This window comes from Bos indicus, chromosome 26 (genome assembly GCF_029378745.1).
Source record: "Bos indicus isolate NIAB-ARS_2022 breed Sahiwal x Tharparkar chromosome 26, NIAB-ARS_B.indTharparkar_mat_pri_1.0, whole genome shotgun sequence".
NCBI lineage: Eukaryota > Metazoa > Chordata > Mammalia > Artiodactyla > Bovidae > Bos > Bos indicus.
In genome coordinates this window covers 23,618,351-23,638,779 of record NC_091785.1, presented here as the reverse complement: position 1 = coordinate 23,638,779, position 20,429 = coordinate 23,618,351, and the positions used below count along the sequence as shown (strand labels likewise).

The window sequence follows — 20,429 nt, the reverse complement described above, 5'->3', positions numbered from 1 at the left end:
ACTGATTTCCTTTAGGATTGACTGGTTTGATCTCCTTGCAGTCCATGGGACTCTCAAGAGTCTTCTCCACACCACAGTTCAAAAGCATCAATTCTTTGGTGCTCAGCTTTCTTTACGGTCCAACTCTCACATCCATACATGACTACTGGAAAAACCATAGCTTTGACTAGACGGACCTTTGTTAGCAAAATAATGTCTCTCTGCTTTTTAATATGCTGTCTAGGTTGGTCGTAGCTTTTCTTCCAAGGAGCAACCGTCATGCTTAGTCTTGTATATTAGCTTCGTTACCAACAAGTGGTGGACTGTGTTCTGATTTCCTGTTTTATTAAGTTGTCTAGTGTAGGTCCTTTCTAGACCTCGGAATTTGTGTTTGTGGTCTTCTTCTGAGAGTAATGTTTAGCCTTTTTGTGCCTCAGTGAGACAGACAGATGGATCAGACTTGTAAGTGCATTCTCTAGGACAAACCAAGCCCAAAAAGATCTTGATAGTTGACCTAAAATTAGGTTTTTGAACTTGTGAGAGAGCAAGAAAGTTGTTTTTAACCACATTACTCCCTCTCCATAGAATGAAGGGACCAATCTGTACTATTTGTTAGTTTTGTTTCTTTGATTTTGTTTGCATACAGGACTTCTAAAAATGTTATGTTGCAGAATTTTTTGTTACTAACAGTGGACAGAAGAGTGAAAATAGAAAATAAAAGGAGGATTTGAGTTTTTAAGGTTTAGTTCTTGTTCATTTTTCAAGTGGCATATAGGCATAAACAGACCTGGGGTTTCCATTACTGTTAGTATTTTGTTACTTAGTTTTATAATATTATACCTAGAAATTTATTGCTGAGGTTTCAAAGGAGAAAATCTTTTATGATTAACTGAGTCACATAATGTGCTTAAGATTACCTCCTCATGGTAATAGATCATCACTTTCTGACAGACTGCTAATCTCCAAAACGTGGTTTCTTTAACAAGCAAAATGCTAGTCACTAGCTGTTAAGTGAGTGTCGGTTCAGTTCAGTTCAGTCGCTCAGTCGTGTCCGACTCTTCACGACCCCGTGAATCGCAGCACACCAGGCCTCCCTGTCCCTCACCAACGCCAGGAGTTTACTCAGACTCATGTCCATCGAGTCAGTTATGCCATCCATCCATCTCATCCTCTGTTGTCCCCTTCTCCTCCTGCCCCCAATCCCTCCCAGCATCAGGGTCTTTTACAATGAGTCAACTCTTCGCATGAGGTGGCCAAAGTATTGGAGTTTCAGCTTTAGCATCAGTCCTTCCATTCAACACTCAGGACTGATGATCTCCTTCAGAATGGACTGGTTGGATCTCCTTGCAGTCCAAGGGACTCTCAAGAGTCTTCTCCAACACCACAGTTCAAAAGCATCAATTCTTTGGTGCTCAGCTTTCTTCACAGTCCAGCTCTCACATCCATACATGACCACTGGAAAAACCAGTGTAATCTTGATATAAAAAAGTGATTAAAAAAAAAAAAAAGCCAGGATAGCTCTTTTTCTGTTTTGAAGGATAGCTTCCATATACTTTGAGTTCAGACCCAGTCTTGTTTTTCATCTTTGCCTTAGAGGCTCTGTGGTTGGAGAGAAAGAAGAGTGGTAGACCTGGATCTGGATCCCAGCTCTGCCTTGTACTAGCTCTTGGCTACTAGCATGTTACTTAACCTCTTCATTTAATCCAAAAACAGGGCAGGGTTATAGGGATGAACTATTGGTATAAGGTTTGAGTGGAATAATGAATATATGTAAAATGATAAATGCAGGGAAAGTAGTTTTCTTGCTTTGACTGGTGATACCAAAATGTTAATATACTGAACTTGAGCATAAGGGAGACTCTAAGGAGAAAAGTATCAATATTAATTAAACTCATTTGTATTCCTCTTAATTGTGGGGAAACCTGGAATGCTGAACAGTTGACAGTGGAATATTTAATCACTCTTTTGAATTTTCTTCTTAAGTATTGCCAATGATCACAAAAAACAGAAAGTTAAAGTTCTTTTCTGAGTAGATTCTTACTGACAAAGTATTTGGCATCAGATTATGTTTCCATAGAAATTAAGCAGTGTTTTCAGTGAAGGGTTATTTCAGCATGATCCTCTGAAGAAATAGGTTTCTGTGAAAAGGTTCTTACTTAAATTTAAAATTTTTACTTTAAGACAGAGGTATCACTGATATGCTTGTAATAAGTACAAGGGGAGTTATTTGCTTTTTTTGAAACAGTAACTCTTTTAAGTGGAAAGAACTAGTTGACTTTTGGTTTGCATGAAAAACTGAAACATACAGTAAGTTCCATAGAATTAACATCAAAATTATATATGTAGAATTGTTTTCAGAAATTTATCCCAAGGGAGAGTAGCACAACATTTTTGGGTAGGAGTGGGGTGTGGGGGAAGTTTCACTAATATTTACTTAATGCCCTTCACAAATATAAAGTCACCCTTGGACTTCCCTGGTGTCTCAGACGGTAAAGAATCTGCCTGCAATGCAGGAGACCCAGGTTTGATCCCTGGGTCAGAAGGATTCCCTGCAGAAGGGCATGGCAACCCACTATAGTATTCTTGCCTGGAGAATTCCATGGACAGAGGGGCCTGGTGGGCTGTAGTCCATAGCGTCGCAAAGAGTCAAACATGACTCAGCTGCTAATACTTTCATTAGGAGCTATGAAATGTACTTTACGCACAGTGTACCTTTTAGTTCTCACATCAGCCCTCTGAGATAGGAATCACTAGGTAAAGAATCTCCCTACTAGTGCAGGAGCTGCAGGTCCAGTCCCTTAGTCTGGAAGATCCCCTGGAGAAGGAAATGATAATCCATTCCAGTATTCTTGCCTGGAAAATCCCATGGACAGAGGAGCCTGGTGGCTACAGTCCAGGGGGTCGCTGAAGAGCTGGACTTGACTTAGTGACTAAACAGCAATAGCAAAGCTCCATTTTACGAATAAGGCCCCAGAGTCAGCAGGTAAAATGCCTTGTATATAGCTTGTACATTGACTTAAGACTCACACGTGTATACACTCAGGTGCTCAGTTGTGTCTGACTCTTTATTACCCCATGGACTGTAGCCCACTAAATTCCTCTGTCCATGGAATTTTCCAGGCAAGAATACTGGAGGGGGTTGCCATTTTCTATTCCAAGGGGTCTTACCGACCCAGGGAATGAACCCTCGGCTCTTGCATTGGCAGGTGATTCTTTACCATTGCACCTCCTAGCTAAAATTTAAAACCAAGTCAGTTTGCATTTCTCTTGCTGCTCCCAGCTATCAGAGGTACGGAAATTATTTACTCACCTCTTGATAAGAACTTAATAATAGAAAAAAATTCATAAACATAAAAGATAACCCTTCTTTTTTCCCCCAAAATGGGAATTCTCCCTAAAGCAAAATCCCATCTTGCTCTGGCGTCTCAGTGTAGTCCTCATCCTTAAACTACAGAAATAGTAGTCACCCCTTTATCAACAGTTTCATTTTTGATGGTTTCATTTACCCAGTCAACTTTGGTGTGAAAATATTTAAGTGGAAAATTGCAGAAGTAAACAATTCATAAGTTTTAAATTGCACATTATTCTGAGTAGCTTAATGGAATCTTGTACCTTCCTGTTTCGTCCCACCCAGAATATGAATCATCCCTCTGTCCAGGGTGTCCTCCCTGTTAGTCACTTAGTAGCCCTCTGAGTTATTGGATCAGCTGTCGTGATATCACAGTGCTTGTGTTCAAGTGACCTTTACTTTTTTTAGTGGCCCCAAAGAGCAAGAGTAATGATGCTGGCAGAGTGTACATGCTGAAGAGAAGCCTTTAAATGAAAAAGTTCTCAATAAAGGGAAAAAAAAATCATATGCCAAGGTTCAGTTGAGTTGAGTCGCTCAGTCATGTCTGACTCTTCTCGATCCCATGAATCGCAGCACGCCAGGCCTCCCTGTCCATCACCAACTCCCGGAGTTCACTCAGACTCACGTCCATCGAGTCAGTGATGCCGACCAGCCATCTCATCCTCTGGCGTCCCCTTCTCCTCCTGCCCCTATTCCCTCCCAGCATCAGAGTCTTTTCTCTTCGCATGAGGTGGCCAAAGTACTGGAGTTTCAGCTTCAGCATCATTCCTTCCAAAGAAATCCCAGGGCTGATCTCCTTCAGAATGGACTGGTTGGATCTCCTTGCTGTCCAAGGGACTCTCAAGAGTCTTCTCCAACACCACAGTTCAAAAGCATCCATTCTTTGGCACTCAGCTTTCTTCACAGTCCAACTCTCACATCCATACATGACCACAGGAAAAACCATAGCCTTGACTAGACGGACCTTTGTTGGCAAAGTAATGTCTCTGCTTTTCAATATGCTGTCTAGGTTGGTCATAACTTTCCTTCCAAGGAGTAAGCGTCTTTTAATTTCATGGCTGCAGTCACCATCTGCAGTGATTTTGGAGCCCCCCAAAATAAAGTCTGCCACTGTTTCCACTGTTTCCCCATCTATTTGCCATGAAGTGATGGGACCGGATGCCATGATCTTCGTTTTCTGAATGTTGAGCTTTAAGCCAACTTTTTCACTCTTTTTCACTTTCATCAAGAGGCTCTTTAGTTCTTCTTTACTTTCTGCCATAAGGGTGGTGTCATCCACATATCTGAGGTTATTGATATTTCTTCCAGCAATCTTGATTCCAGCCTGTGCTTCCAGCCCAGTGTTTCTCATGATGTACCCTGCACATAAGTTAAATAAGCAGGGTGACAATATACGGCCTTGACGTATTCCTTTTCCTATCTGGAACCAGTCTGTTGTTCCATGTCCAGTTTTATCTGTTGCTTCCTGACCTACATACAGGTTTCTCATGAGGCAAGTCAGGTGGTCTGGTATTCCCATCTCTTTCAGAATTTTCCAGTTTATTGTGATCCACACAGTCAAAGGCTTCGGCATAGTCAGTAAAGCAGAAATAGATGTTTTTCTGGAACTCTCTTGCTTTTCCCATGATCCAGCAGATGTTGGCAGTTTGATCTCTGGTTCCTCTGCCTTTTCTAAAACCAGCTTGAACATCTGGAAGTTCACGGTTCACGTATTGCTGAAGCCTGGCTTGGAGAATTTTGAGCATTACTTTACTAGCGTATGAGATGAGTGCAGTTGTGTGATAATTGTTCATCTCTTACTGTGGCTAATCTATAAACTTTATCAGAGGTATGTATGTATAGGGAAAAAATAGTATATGTAAGCTTTGATACTGTCTGCAGTTTCAGGCCGGAGAAGGAAATGGCAACCCACTCCAGTACTCTTGCCTGGAAAATCTCATGGATGGAGGAACCTGGTAGGCCACAGTCCATGGGGTTGCTAAGGGTCGGACAGGACTGAGCAACTTCACTTTCACTTTTCATTTTCATGCATTGGAGAAGAAAATGGCAACCCACTCCAGTGTTCTTGCCTGGAGAATCCCAGGGACAGGGGAGCCTGGTGGGCTGCCGTCTATGGGGTCACACAGAGTCGGACATGACTGAAGTGACTTAGCAGCAGCAGCAGTTTTAGGCATCCAGTTGAGGTCTTGGAATGAATCCATAGAAGATAAGGGTGAGTTCTATAGTTTTATCCAATTTTTCTTTAATTTTTATTAATAGAAGTAATCTTAAGGGAATGAAGCTTCAGAGTACTATACAAATATTCTATTGTTAGAATTCTAAAATTGTGCTTTTTTTTTTCAATTAAAAAATCTTGGCAGAAATTGAAAATATGTTTTCCTTTTGAATTTTAAAATATGACTCTTTCCTTTTGAATTTTTCTGACCTCCTCTCCTATCTACACCATATCATGAACTGCTGGGGGTGAAATTTAATAATCCCATATTCCTAAGCACTTTGCATTAACAAGCCTAAAGTGGGGAAGGAAGATAGAATAAAAAGCTACTAGGAGCATCAGGGAAGAAATAAAGAGAAAGTAGTTCTTGGTCTTGGTAAATCAGAAGATTATCTTGCTACTTGCAGAAGCATCTCAGGACTTTTGGTTTCTTATCCTATCCTTTCAGGCATAGTAGATGCTCTCTTATCTTGTTTTATTGTTACTAGAGTTGACTCAACTCACTTGACATTTAAATGAACATTTTTTGCATGGTGTATTTGCTTGGACTAAAGTCAGGGGCACTCAGATCATGTTTCTGTCAGCAATTGTGTATTCTTACCAAGCTTATTGGCATTATAAGAATTTAAAGGGGTGAGGAAAAGAATTCTAAAGTAAGAAGTATTATATAGTACTGGTGGACTGTCCCTGAAGACATCTCAAACAAGGTAGAGCACATTTTCCCTCCCTTTGTTTAAATTGTGGTAAAATATTCATAACTGCTGTTTTTTCATTTCTAATCATGTGATTGAGTGGCATTAAATACATCCACAGTGTTGTGCAACCTTCACTACTATCCATTTCCAGAACTTTTTCATCATCCCAAACAGAAATTCTGTACCCATTGTGAAAGTCACTCAGTTGTGTCTGACTAGTCCATGGGATTCTCCAGGCTAGAATACTGGAGTGGATAGCCTTTCCCTTCTCCAGGGGATCTTCCCAACCCAGGGATCGAATCCAGGTCTCCCCCATTGCAGGTGGGTTCTTTACCAGCTGAGCCACAAGGGAAGCCCAAGAAAACTGGAGTGGGTAGCTTATCTCTTCTCCAGTGCATCTTCCCAACCCAGGAATTGAATCAGGGTCTCCTGCATTGCAGGTGGATTCTTTATGAACTGAGCTATCAGGGAAGCCCTGTACCCATTAGGCAATAATTTTTCATTCCCTCCTCCCTTCAAGCCCTATAACCTCTAATTTACTTTCTGTATCTGTGAACTTACCTATTCTAGATATTTAATATAAATAGTAGAGTCATAGAATATTTGTCTTTTTATGTCTGGCTTATATCTCCTAGCATAATGTTTTCAAATTTCATCCATGTTTTATCATATCTCAGATTTTCATTCCTTTTTGAGGCTGAATAGTGTTACTTTATTTTTATATACCACATTTGTTATCCACTATCTGTCAGTGGATACTTTGATTGCTTCCACCTTTGGCATCTGTGACTAATGCGGCTATGAGCAGTGGTGTACAGGATCTGCTTAAGTCCTTGCCTTCAGTTATTCTCAGTCTATACCCTGGGATGGAATTGCCGAATCATATGGTAATTCTATGTATAACTTTTGGAGAAACTGCCACACTATTTTTCACAGTGATTGCACCATTCTACATTGCCATCAGCCGTGCAAGAGGGTTCCAGTTTCTCTGCATCCTTACCAAAACCTATTGTTTTCAAGTTTCTATTGTTTTTATTTTGATAATAGCTCTCTTAATGGGTGTGAGTTGGTATCTCGGTGTGCTTTTAATATGCATTTTCCTAATGATTGGTAATGTTGAGCATCTTTCATGTGCTTATTGGCCATTTATTTGTATACCTTATTTGGAGAACTATCTAGAGTTCTTTGTCCGATTTTTAAATGGGTTGTTTGTTTTGTGGTTGAGTTGTAGGAGCTGTTTAAATATTCTGGATGTTAATCCCTTTGCAGGTATATGATCTGCAAATGTTGTCTCTCATTCTGTGTGTTGTTTTTTCACTCTCTTGAGAGTGTCTTTTGAAACAGAAAGTTTTTAATTTTGGTGAAGATTAACTTACCTGTTTTTTCTTCTGTTGCCTGTGACTTTGCTGCTTTCACATCCAAAAATCATTGCCAAATACAATATAATGAAAACGTCCTAAATGTTTTATATTTTTAGCTCTTAACATTTAGATCTTTGATCCATTTTGAGTTAATTTTTTGTGTGTGGTATAAGGTAAGGGTCCAACTTCATTCTTTCACATGTGGACATCTAGTTTTAACACCATTGAAGACTGCTGTTTCCTCGCTAAATGGACTTAACATTCTTGTCAATCATTTGACCATATTTGCAGGGAGAGCACTTTTTTAAAAAGTGAAGCATATGACAGTGTAAACTTGTCTGTGCTTCAGCACCTCTCCTTAAAGAAGGATGAGGTTCTTTGCAACAGTGCTGAATGAAATTAATATGAAACATCAGCTGAGTTGAACTTAATTGTGGATAGGTATAAACTGGATGAATCTGAAGTTCTTAGTGTGACAACAGGGTCTCTTAAAGAGACCTGAAAAAAAAAGTTTTATTTTTATAAACCAGGGATGTAGTTTGATAAGTAAAGTGCATTCATTTCTCCCCTGATAAATTTTTTTTTCTCAAAAGAACTTTTGAAGGTGGTTTTCTGTTCCTTGTTTCTTCTGAAACAGTAGAAAAGGGGGATAAACTGAGTGAATAGAGAAACTAGGGTAGCAGATAAAAGGAGAGAGGGAAACCTTTCTCCAAAAAGAGATGATCCCTTTCCATAAAAGAAAAAAACAAGGATGCTAGTTGATAAATTTATCAGTAAAAGTAAGTTGGAAAACACCCTCATAAAAACAAGCAAAATAAAAATCTAATTAGAATATATTATGAGGACTCAACCCCAAAAAAGAATTGTGAAGATGAGAAGTGATAATTTAGTACTCAAGTACAATCAGTGATTTGTGTCAAAGAATAAGCTGTACTTGACAGGGCCTGTGGTTGAATCGGTTTACATAGCTGGAAGGTTTGTTATGTACAAAGCAATAACATTTACTTTTATGTAAACCCCCAGAAGAGATTTGAAGTGACTTGCAAAATTAAACACATATAAAATGGGTCAAAAGACTAATTTTTATAAAAGAATGTCCATAAGAAGATACGCTTCCAAATACATATTATCCTTCATAAAGTCACCTGATTAGAGAAAAATTACTGTAATATGGCTATTTCTTAGAATTTTAGGATTCTTTTGGAATTGTTTCCATAGCCAGTTTATAAACCCACAAGAAAATGTACTTCATTGCTTCAAGTAGTCACACCTGTTTTGCTTTTTAATATTTATTTTTTAGAATTTTTGGCTGTGCTGGGTCTTATTGCTGTGCCTGGGCTTTCTCTAGCTGCTGTGAGTGGGAGCTGTTCTCTAGTTATGGTCCGTGGACTTCTCATTGCGTGGGCTCCAGGCATGGAGGCTTCGGTAGTTGTGGTGCATGGGCTCAGTAGTTGTGGCGCTCAAGTTAGCTGCTGAGGCTTGTGGGATCTGCCCAGACTAGGAATCAAACCGGTGTCCCCTGCATTGCAAGGTGGATTCTTAACCACAAGACCACCAGAGAAGCTCTCCGCACCAACCTGTTTTTTTTTAACCCAGCTTGAATTTCCCTTTTAATCACTGGTTGCTCTCAATAACTGCCTCCCCACCACCTTAAATTAAATTCATCATTTGTTGATGAAAACATATCACCAGGGAGATATATATCTAGAACAATGTGCTGTCAGCTCTGAAAGTAATTTTGAAACAATTTCAGATATGTTTTGAGTAATGCATTATTGGAGTAAGTATATATTGCTGTGGAGTGGTTATTTTGAATGAGAAAAGTCTCATTTTGATGAGTAAGTTTTACTACATTTGCTTTTAAAAGGCATTATTTGGGGAAAGAATAGGGGAAAGGCATAATACAGTTTGATTGTTTTCATTTCAGGATTGTTTTGGAGATTTTTTGGTTTTTCTTTTCTTTGGGGGTAGTTGTGTTTTAGGGAGAACTACTTTGGAATAGATTCATTGATCCTTAAGTAGAAATACTTTATTAGTTTGTTTCTTTAATTGATTTAAGCTATTCTTTTCTTAAACTGAGCTATTGTTGATTGCATCCCTAGTTTAAAATTTTTCTCACACGTTTACACTGTTTTATTTTGTTCCACCCAACATACCAGCCTATATGTTAACTCTGATTTCCTTAGAGTATTAATGCATGGTAATACTAAGCCAGTCCTATCATACTAAAAGATTAGTGCTTTTGGTAGAATGATTTTCTCATCAAGACTATAAAATTGATAACCATAGTATAGTTAAAATATTCCTGAGCAACCCTTAATTTGGAAGGGTTTTATTATAACTTACTGCTAATAAAAAGACTATTCTTCATTGGCCTCTAAATGGAAAGGAGATTTAAACTGTAATTAAAGGATCACCTGACCTAGGTAATGGAATAATTCTGTAGGTGCATACGTATGATACTTGTGTGTGTGTTAGTCGCTTAGTCGTGTCTGACTCTTTGTGAATTTATGGACTGTAGCCCGCCAGGCTCTTCTGTCCATGGAATTCTCCAGGCAAAAATACTGGAGTGGGCTTCCATGCCCTTCTACAGGGGATCTTCCTGACCCAAGGATTGAACCCTGGTCTTCCTCTTTGTGGGCAGATTCTTTACCATTTGAGTTACCCAGGAAGCCCTTGATACTTGTGTACATTTGTGCTATTTAAATGTTCTGTTAAAGATCAGTTTAAAAAGTTTTTCATCTAATAAAAGTTAACTCAATTGGGGTAGAATAAATTAGGGAGGATAGATGAAACAAGAATACAAAATAGTGATAATTGTTAAAGCTTGGGTGACGGGTTTAAAGTAGTTCATTTAATTTTCTCTCTACTTTTATGTATGATTAAAAAATATCCTTAGTAAAGTTAAATTTAAAAATCAGGTGGAAGAAACTGGCAAAATACAGACAAAGTGACTTTATATTTAAAACAGCCTTTAAATTTAAACGTCTTTTTTAGTCTTTTTATTTCTATTTGAGAATATAATCTTTATTTGAGCTCCTCTTACTGCTTTTTTCTTAAACTTAAGAATTTCTTACACTACCTCCCTCAGGAAATGAAATACTATTTCTCCAGCTAAGCATACTTTTGAGGTGGTCTCTGTATATTAGGAAAGAATTAAAAAAGAAATACTATTTAATACTCCAGTGCATTTTCTTCTTGTGGATTACAGTTCTTTTTATTAATTGAGATATATACTCTGAAAACTATGATTTTTAGATATAGATTTATATTACATGTATATTAACCTGTGTTAAGCTTATACATTACTTCTGTTATTGTTTAAAGTCGTATTCAACTCTTTTTCGACCCCGTGGACTGTAACCCACCAGGCCCTTCTGTCCATGGGATTTCCCAGGCAAGAATATTGGAGTGGGTTGCCATTTCCTTCTCTTCCCTACCCAGGCATCAAACCTGCGTCTCCTGCATTGGTAGGTGGATTCTTTACTACTGAGCCACCAGGGAAGCCCACATTACTTTTAGGCAGCCCTTTTGTAGATAGATAGATATCAATAAAAATATATCTGTGACTACACGTCATTTCTAAGCTTTGATTGATTTCCTGTCATTTCTATATCCCAGTAGAGTTTTCACTAATTTTAGATTCATCTCTGAATTGCAGTAATATGTGGTTTGTTCCTAGATCATTCAGTTCAGCTCAATTCAGTTTGCGCAGTTATGTCCAACTCTTTGCGACCCTATGGACCAATTCCCTGGATCATTAAGGAATTGAAAAGATTGCTTAATAAAACCCAATTTCATCTCTATATTACATAGTGTAGAAATAATTCATTTTCAGTGTCTATGATCTTTGTTTTCCATTGCCAAGCATAAAGACATTCAAATGTAAGTCAGATTTTTCTGTGTGAATAAACATCATATATTTCTAGCTGCGTCAGTAAAATTACTAAAATGAATTTTTAAAAAAGTCATCACATGCCATTTTCAACATGGAGAAGTTTGTTTTTAAAGTATTCCTAACATAATAGCTCTCTTTGATTCATTATCTCTTTTCTGCTTACACATTCTCTGAATGTTTACTTTATTATAGGGATAATGACCACTGAGAATAGGACAAATGATAATAGAGTTAAGCTGTGTAGGGAAGATTTAGGTTAAACCTTATAGATAAAACCTGCTGGGTCAGGGAACTCTGAAAGTTGGTTACCTAGGCAGACCATGAGATGACTGTTTCTTTCAATCACTGGGAACATTTGTTTGATTTCACAGTCATGTGAAGGAATCAGATTCAGATAATTCCAGTTGTTAACGACATAATTGTTCAGCATTGTGGTGGGGGACCAAATCAAGTGACTACAGTAAAGGTTCCTTTATTTCCTAAGTTTTTTTAATCCACCCCTCAATTTTTCCTGTGGCTTAGACGGTAAAGAACCCACCTGCAGTGCAGGAGACCTGGGTTCAATCCCTGGGTTGGAAAGATCCCCTGGAGAAGGGAATGGCTACCCACTCCAGTATTCTAGCCTCGAGAATTCCATGGACTGTATAGTCCATGGGATCGCAAAGAGTCGGACACCACTGAGCGACTTTCACTCAGTTTTTCCTGAGATGAATAGAACATTATCTAGGATATTCTGTGGTTGTTGAAGAATGAATTTATTTCCACCTGGATTTCCAGTTCATTAAGTACCTAAGTTCTATTTCTTTAAGACTCTTTGAAGAGGGGAATTCTCTGGTGGTCCAGTGATTAGGACTCTGAGCTTTCACTGCCAAGAGCCGATTCACAAGTTCAGTCCCTCATCAGGAAAGTAAGATCCTACAAGCTGTGTGGTGCAGCCAAAAAAAAAAAAAGACGACGACTCTTTGAAGAGGACAGTTGAAACATTTCAGTTAGATGAGAGAACTTACATGAAAGTATCTGATCTAAGTGTACACTGGAGGTTGCACACCAGTGGCACATGGGCACAACTGAAACCACAGACCATAGTTTGGCTCAAATAAAGTTTATTGGTTTTCTAAATTGAGTCCATAGCTAAAAATTGGCAGATTCCAAGTGGAAATCTAGGCTGGTTGTTACCACATAAATGGCAGCATTTAACTTTCATTCCCACAGGGAAGTCAGCTCTAGCTGACAGCTCCTTCACCCTTTATGCCAAGACCTACACCAGCACTTAGACCATTTTGCACATTAATTGACTTGCCTGACCCTGACAGAGGTGTTTGAAACATGTTATGTGAGTCTCAGAAAGTTTGGTAAATTTTGTAGTACCTTGAGATACTCTAAAGGAGATCAGTCCTGGGTGTCCTTTGGAAGGAATGATGCTAAAGCTGAAACTCCAGTACTTGGGCCACCTCATGCGAAGAGTTGACTCATTGGAAAAGACTCGGATGCTGGGAGGAATTGGGGGCAGGAGGAGAAGGGGACAACAGAGGATGAGATGGCTGGATGGCATCACTGACTCGATGGACGTGAGTTTGAGTGAACTCCAGGAGTTGGTGATGGACAGGGAGGCCTGGCGTGCTGCGATTCATGGGTCCGCAAAGAGTCGGACACGACTGAGCGACTGAACTGAACTGAACTGAGGTACTGGTTATAAAAATGAATTATCCATATAAGCCTGAGTAAATCACACATATTTTTTTAAAGAAGACTTCCTGGACTGGGCTGATTGGCTCCATTTCTGTCCTTCTGTACCTCCTTAGTCACATTGTGTTGTAGATCTTCTAAAATTCATTATAAAAATCCAATTGTGGTACACTGTGATCTCCTTCAGGCCTAAGATTATGAATTCTTTTGTTTTCTGTTCACAGCATCTAATAGCTGTATACAGTAAGCATACAGATGTCTGTTACATTCTTCTAACTTCAGGTACAGGCATTTGAGTGTGATGATCTATTCTTACTTGAGGGAAAAATTATATACTAGCTATTTCTCTCTTTTTTAAAAAAATTAACAAGCATCTTCTTTGGTTAAAGAGGGTGTTTAAAGTTATTATTTCAAAAAATGCCAGTTTTCCTGTTTTAAAATGAAAAATATAGTCTAAGTACACATTCATACTAAGCATATAGGTTCTCAGAGGGGAAAATTTGAGTTAGGTAATTTTTTTCATTTTATTTTAAAATAAATAGTCTTTTAATTTCTTAATAACTTTTTAAACAAATCTTTTAATTACCATTTAATTTTGCATTGGCAATGAATTGAGATTGACAGTCTTTCAGACTCTACTTTTTCACTTACATATTTAGCCATGTCGGAGTTGGTTTTATTTTGTATTACTGAAAATGTTGAATGGTACCTAGCTTTTGGATTTTAGGTACTTTAAAATTGAGGTAGTTTTTATAATTTTTCATTTTTTTTAAGATCATTTGTGATCTCATAGGTTAGAGAGAAAATTTTTGACTGTCTATGATAGCGTGTTGGGGTTTTCAGATAGTTGTGAAAAATAGAAAAGGCTCTGGTATTTGTTTATATGAGAATGGATAGATTTAATTTAAAGTTTCCTTAATGAAAATGTAAATTATTACCTTTCCTAGTTAGCTCAGAGAACCAAGTTCATGTAGCCTAAATAAAGAATGTTGATGTTGATCACATTTATAGCATAAAAGCAAATAACTGTTCTTGAGTAGTTGTGTTGGATTTTTGCTTTTCATAGTATGATTGGTAGTATTTGTTTCTCCTAGTTGTAATAGTTTTAGAAATTTTCAACATTGTATTTGGTCATTTTGCTCTTCCAATTAGTACCGTCTCCCTTTTACAAAAAATACAGAAGTTGGAGGAATCTAACCATATGTTTTCAAAAACCTAGATGTCTCTAGGGAAGATGACACCCTATAACTTAAACATAATTCATATCCTAAATTTATCAATATCTTGAAAGGATTTACATATCTTCAAGTCAGTTATTTTACTAGACTAGGTAGTTTCTTTAACTTTTAAAAAATAGAATAATATGACTCCATTTACCAATGGCAAATATCCATTCACAGAATCCAAAAAAATTTCCCTTCTGTTCCATATTTGGACATCAAGTTAGATTTTTAATAGGGGAAGTTGGTTCTTACCTGTATCAAGATTACAAATTTAGGTGCTGGAAGGGTAGAAAAGTGGGATGTTAGGTACAAGTAGACTTTGTTTAAATGAGCACTTAAAAGTGAGATGAGACTGCTCTGGTTTATTCTTGTATTGTTTATTAGTCTGTTTCACCTACTGTAGTTCAATTTTAAACTGTTTACCAGTTGCATTCAGTTTTGGCATATAAACCTGAAATGTAGCAGAAAAATAAACTAAGACAACAGAAATTTATTTTTCTATTTGTCTTTTGACTTTAACATTTCAGGATCAGGCTTGTATTCTAGGCTTAGGGTATAAGAAAAGTTAAATAATGTATAATACTTAAGCTTATCTTCAATTCTCTTGTTATAGCTAATTAGATGAATTTTAGTGATGGTCAGAGGCTTCTAAATAGGAGGTAGTAACTCCTATTAATACCAATTTCCAAATGGTATCTCTCTGTTCCAGCCCATCACAACAGTTTTAAAACCAGTTTTTGTTTTTGTTTTGTTTTGTTGCTTTGTTTTGTTTTTTAACAGGAGAGCCAGTGTAACTCCTTCAAGACTGGAGTGACACACTCTGCGTCTGCGTCTGCCTCATGTGAGTTCTCATTTTGGCAGCAGCATTCTGCTAGGCTGGAACCTCTGTAGAGGTTTGCCCTTCCTTTTTTCTAAAATCTCTAAACTGTCACACAGTGTGTCTTGGTGGCAAAGGTAAAGAGTGCATGAGAGTTCCCGACTTCCCTGCAGAAAGTTTTCGGCTCATCCAAAGGGACTGTCTCCTCTAATATAGATTGTATCTTAAAATATGAACAAAATCTACTCAAAAGAGAGCCCGCAGCTTTCATCCCCACAACAGGCAGTTGATACTTTTGGAAGAACTGTTTTTCTCTCTGGCAGATTATGGAGTAAAGAATATCTTCAAATGCTCTCAGTAGCTTCAGCTCTCAAAGCTTTGGTTGTTCTCTTTATAGTCTGGTTACGTAACCTGAGAACACTGTGTGCTGCCCTGGTGCCTGAAGCAGGCCTCTTTTTTGGACTCTGGCCCTTAAAATAACCTCTTCCTTTGTCTCTGGATATTGGGTAAATTAGGATAGGCCTGAGGACCTTCTTGAAGAAGAAATAAGCAATGCATGTATAAGGCTGTGTTTACGCCTGAAGCTATTGGCTGTGTTTTGGAAAGTCAAGTTATAAGAACTGAGTTTGAAGCTGTGCATCATTTACTTGCCAGTTTTGCCAGAGGAATTGAAATTAGAGCCTTTGCAGCTGTGGAGAGGCATATAGAGCTCTAAGGCTGAGGTGATACACATGGTTACCCACAGATGTCAAGGCTGGCTTTGAAGTGCCTGGTTGACCGAAAAAGGAATTTTGCTTTTCATTTATTTATTCATTTGAGGCATGATGGTACTATGTAGGCTTCAAGAGTAGTAATTTTTGCCACCAGGTCAGAACAGATTGTAATTATCCTCTGGGGACACTTAGAACCAAACATTTGGATTTCATGCTCTGTGCAGCTGCAGTTCTGCTTCTCCAGCCCTGGTTGTAGTGTATAGTTCTCTAGCAGATGATTTAATGACCCGGGAGTTCGTATTACTGAAATGATTATCCAGGAAGCTTATGAGAAAATGTCAATAGCTTGTAGGTCTTACTGATTAACATAGAGCTTAGTGAAACAGATAGTGTTGTCAGAGTGGAACTTGGACTCTCTTTGCTAAATCCATTCCCATCTGTGAGTAGAACAGTTTTTTTTTTTGGACTAGTTGAAAGAAACTGGAGGGAGAGTAGTGTGTTTCAACACCCAAGCCTAAACTTCCATGGCCTGCGCAGTCTAGAAATTCATTTTTAACAGTGGCACTATATGCCACCATGAAAAGCTTTGGATGAGACTCAGGAAAACCTAAATTCTGGCTTCAGCTCATGTTTGTACTTGTCATGCAACTTTAAAAGCAATTGGGGAAAACACAGTGTATTTTTTGGAAGCATCCTAAACTCATTGAGAGAAAGGAAATTTGAAGTATTTACTTTAGTAGGTGGAATTTCTAGACAATCATTTGGAAGTTCTGCCTGGAATAAACACAAACTTGACAGGAGTATAGTGTTTAGTTTCTGCTATTCTGTTCATTATGGTGGCAAAATGGGAAATTGTGTTCTCTAGCCTCCCACATTTTTTTTCAGTAGAAATTCTCAATAAATTGATTTGGGTTTCAGTCCAAATTGCCTCATAGAAATAGATTTTAATGAATATTACTTATTCATCACTTCTCTAACTAAGGAAAATTGTTCATTTAGAGGTAATCAGTGGGGATGATTAACTTTTGTTTCTGTCTCTCATTCTTAAGGTATATCCAGCAAATTATCTTTATGAAAATTTAATAATTGAAAGCATTTTATATGGGCCAAATCCTATGAGAATAAGTGTCAGTGGATTATCCAAATGACTTTGCTATTCAGGAATTTTGTTCCATTAAATAAAATGTTGTTTGAAGTAAGTGGGGCTTTGATAGGATTGAGAAGTAATCTTTGTTTTGTGAAAATTTTGTTAAAATGAAATTTACTTTCAGTTGAGGCGGAAGCACGAGGGGTGAGATTTTATTTTATATTCTCAAAATAATTCCAATTGACATCAATGGATACCATGCTTTCCTAGTTTTTATGATAATACACCAGCTCTGGTTCTGCTTGCATGTATATATACATAGCACTTCCTTTACAACAGTGTGCATCTTCGATGCCTGAGGATTTAAAAAGTTTTTTATGGGAGGGATGGGTGAGGATGGCGCTGGAATTGAGAGGAGGAGAAAAATGTAGCCAGTTTTGAAAATGTTAGCCAGAGTTAGCATTAGCATGAAATCATCATTCCACAGAAGAAATGACGGCTTCTTTTGGCATTTTTCTGGTGAGCTGAGGCTTAAGCATCTCCTAAAGGACCTTAAAATTTGTAGGCTTTTTAATATGACAAATGTTTACTGAAAGCTCACCTTGTTTTTAAAAATTTCAATTTAAAAAGGATAGATAAATATATTAACATATTGCAAGTTTTAAAGGTATAGAAGAAGGTACACAAAAGTCTTCTTTCCTCTCCTCTTAGCTGCTCAGCTCCCTTCTGGAGGCAACCAGTATTACCATTTTATGTATTTCCGGAAATATTCTAAAGGATTGTTTTCGGAAAGGGAAAGTTGAATCATACTCATTAAAATATTAGCTCTAACTTGGATAGGCAGACTAATTACAGTGAAGAGTCCATTTGAGCCATAGGCTATATGTTAATTGTAGATAGAAGAACTATAGTAATAGCTTCATTGTTATAAGACATAAGAATAGGATGTTTGGGGAGCTTTTTGGGCCTAATTTGGCAGTTAGCAAGATCACAAGTGTTTTTTATTTTTAAATTTTTAAAATGGCTTACCTGCTCCTAGAAAACTGATGGAAGAATGTCTACCTACATCTAATATTTATTTTGGAAGAAAGCTGTTTAAAGGAGCAACATTTTCTTTATACTGAACTGTGATGATTCTGAAAAGGTTTTTCATTATAGAAAACTTCAGACATACATTATATTTGAGAGAAACTCCCATATTCCTATTTTACTTCACCTATAAAAAACTCATTGTTCTCTAGCAGATAAGGAGTGTATATATATAACATTAATATATATTTTTTATATATACGTGCACATATTCATTCTTCCATAATCAGGTGTCATAAAATGAGTTATAATTCTTCAATGTCTTGATTCCCAATTCATATTCAGACATCCCTGTCTTAGACATATCTTTTTTGGTTGTCTTAGCACTAATAATTTGTAAAATGCAATTTTGATGGCTATGACATTGTTAGGACTGATAAAGAAAACACGTAAGTCCTAACAAATAGAATTATGCTGGTTGGAGTTTAAGGCAACTCCTAAAACAGATAGTAATTCTAAAAATAGACTAGTCTTTTTTAAAAAATATAGTTTCAAAGGATTCCTATACCAGTCATGTACATCAGTGAGGACTTCAACTTATATAGACCTCTCTATCTAGTTTTATATTAATTACATTCCCATGGTTAATACCACAGCTGTGCATATTACGTTCCCCGCCCCCCACCTTTAGATTGTGGGCATAAGAGAATAAAAAGGAAAAAATGATTGGATTAGGTTTCCTAAGAATGAAAAAACCTGAAATGCCGATAATTCATCTTGTTGCTGCTTCTCCTATCATAACATGACCTGTTTCCACGGACTAACAGTTCTGCGATTACTTGGGGCAGTACAAAACATGGAGTTTGAAGGAAAAGAAGAAAAATGGCAAATTAGTAGGAGAGAGGAATTGGGAAAGTAGAAATTCGCTCGTTTGCCTTCCATTTTAATTGGCTGTGTTTTAATGAGAACCTCCTCTTTGTGCAGTGTACAAGTCCCCGGAGTATGAGTCCCTTGGCTTTGAGCTTACTGTGGAGAGATTAGTTTCTATTGGCTATCCTCAGGAACTTCTCAGCTTTGCATATGACTCTACATTCCCTACCAGGTAATTTTTCAAGATTATTTTTGGATTAAAACCCATCATTTTGTCCCCCAAATTAATAATTCCAAATGTGTCCCTAAGCAATGCCATCCCCCGGACAAACAAACAAAAAGATGCAACAAAACATCAAAAGGTCTTTGGGACTTTTTGGTTGGTTTTCTGAAATTACCATGAACCTTTTATGTACACCATATCTTTTGTGTTCCTGATTGGAACTTTGAACTTAGTTCATTGCTGTTAAAGAAGGTCCATTTATGAGAAGGGCCTCCCTGGTGGCTCAGTGGTAAAGAATCCGCCTGCCAATGCGGGAGACTCAGGTACCATCCCTGGGTTGGGAACATCCCCTGTAGAAGGAAATGGCAATCCACTCAAATATTCTTGCCTGGAAAATCTCATGAGCCCAGGAGCCTGGTGGGCTGCAGTCCATGGGGTTGCGAAAGAGTTGGACTCAATGTAGTAACTAAACAACAACAACAAATTTATGAGAAGAGGGATTATTAAAACTGATGGTCAGTAATTGCAGATGCTCCTCCCTTACGCTGTTGGAGTTTTGCTAATATATTTTGTTTTGCTAATAGCATGTTTTACTAATATATTTAACTTGGTAATCAGGAGCCTTATTGGCAGTTTGCATTCTGGATTTGATAAGAAAGATTTGAGGTTAAACTGAGGCTTATTTTGAGATGCTGTCATATATGTCCCATGTGTGCTTAGGTGCTTAGTCGTGTCTGACTCTTTGCAACCCCATGGACTGTAGCCCGCCAGGCTCACAGCATTTCTCACAAAAGTCCTGGGGCGAGATACGACGGACTGGACAGGTGGGCTTGGGAAGGATTCTTCACTTCTCACCGGGCAGCGGAACGCACTTCCGTCCGAGGGGAACTGCAGGCCACCTCAGGCCGTGCGAGAAATGTCTAATAGAGGGAAATAGAAGCCAGCTCAGTTGTCCAAGGGAATAAAAAGAAGCTCTGTTTTAGAGCAGAACCAGCTGTATTCAGAGAAATTATTGTTTACACCTTGTTTGATTAAGCTCTCTCACACAAAACAGTTGTGATTATTCATCTGGACAGAGTTAAGTATTTGTTAGTTGCTCTGGGATTCGTTATTAAGATTTTATTCACTTACTTTACCCTCTAGGGTTGTATTTTTGGGTACATACTTGAGCCACCATAAAACTTGAATAAGATAAAGGTTGGTTTGTGGTGATTGAGTAAATACTACATTAGATCATTGCCTTTATTACTTTGTATGATTGGTGATATCTTCATTTTCACATAG

At 37.8% G+C, this 20,429-nt stretch overlaps 1 protein-coding gene across 6 annotated transcripts in view; it reads left to right on the top strand.

The window, feature by feature from the left end:
- Nucleotides 1-20,429, top strand: part of NT5C2 (5'-nucleotidase, cytosolic II) — a 149,198-nt gene that overhangs the window by 113,478 nt on the left and 15,291 nt on the right. For 5 of the 6 annotated variants that reach the window (XM_070780751.1, XM_019988578.2, XM_019988577.2 and 2 more), the window contains one exon: nt 19,037-19,154. In XM_070780751.1, coding sequence (XP_070636852.1) covers nt 19,037-19,154 — 118 coding nt within the window. Of the gene's footprint in view, nt 1-15,190; nt 15,248-19,036; nt 19,155-20,429 lie in introns of those variants that run through there. The other variant, XM_070780756.1, reaches the window with a different exon arrangement.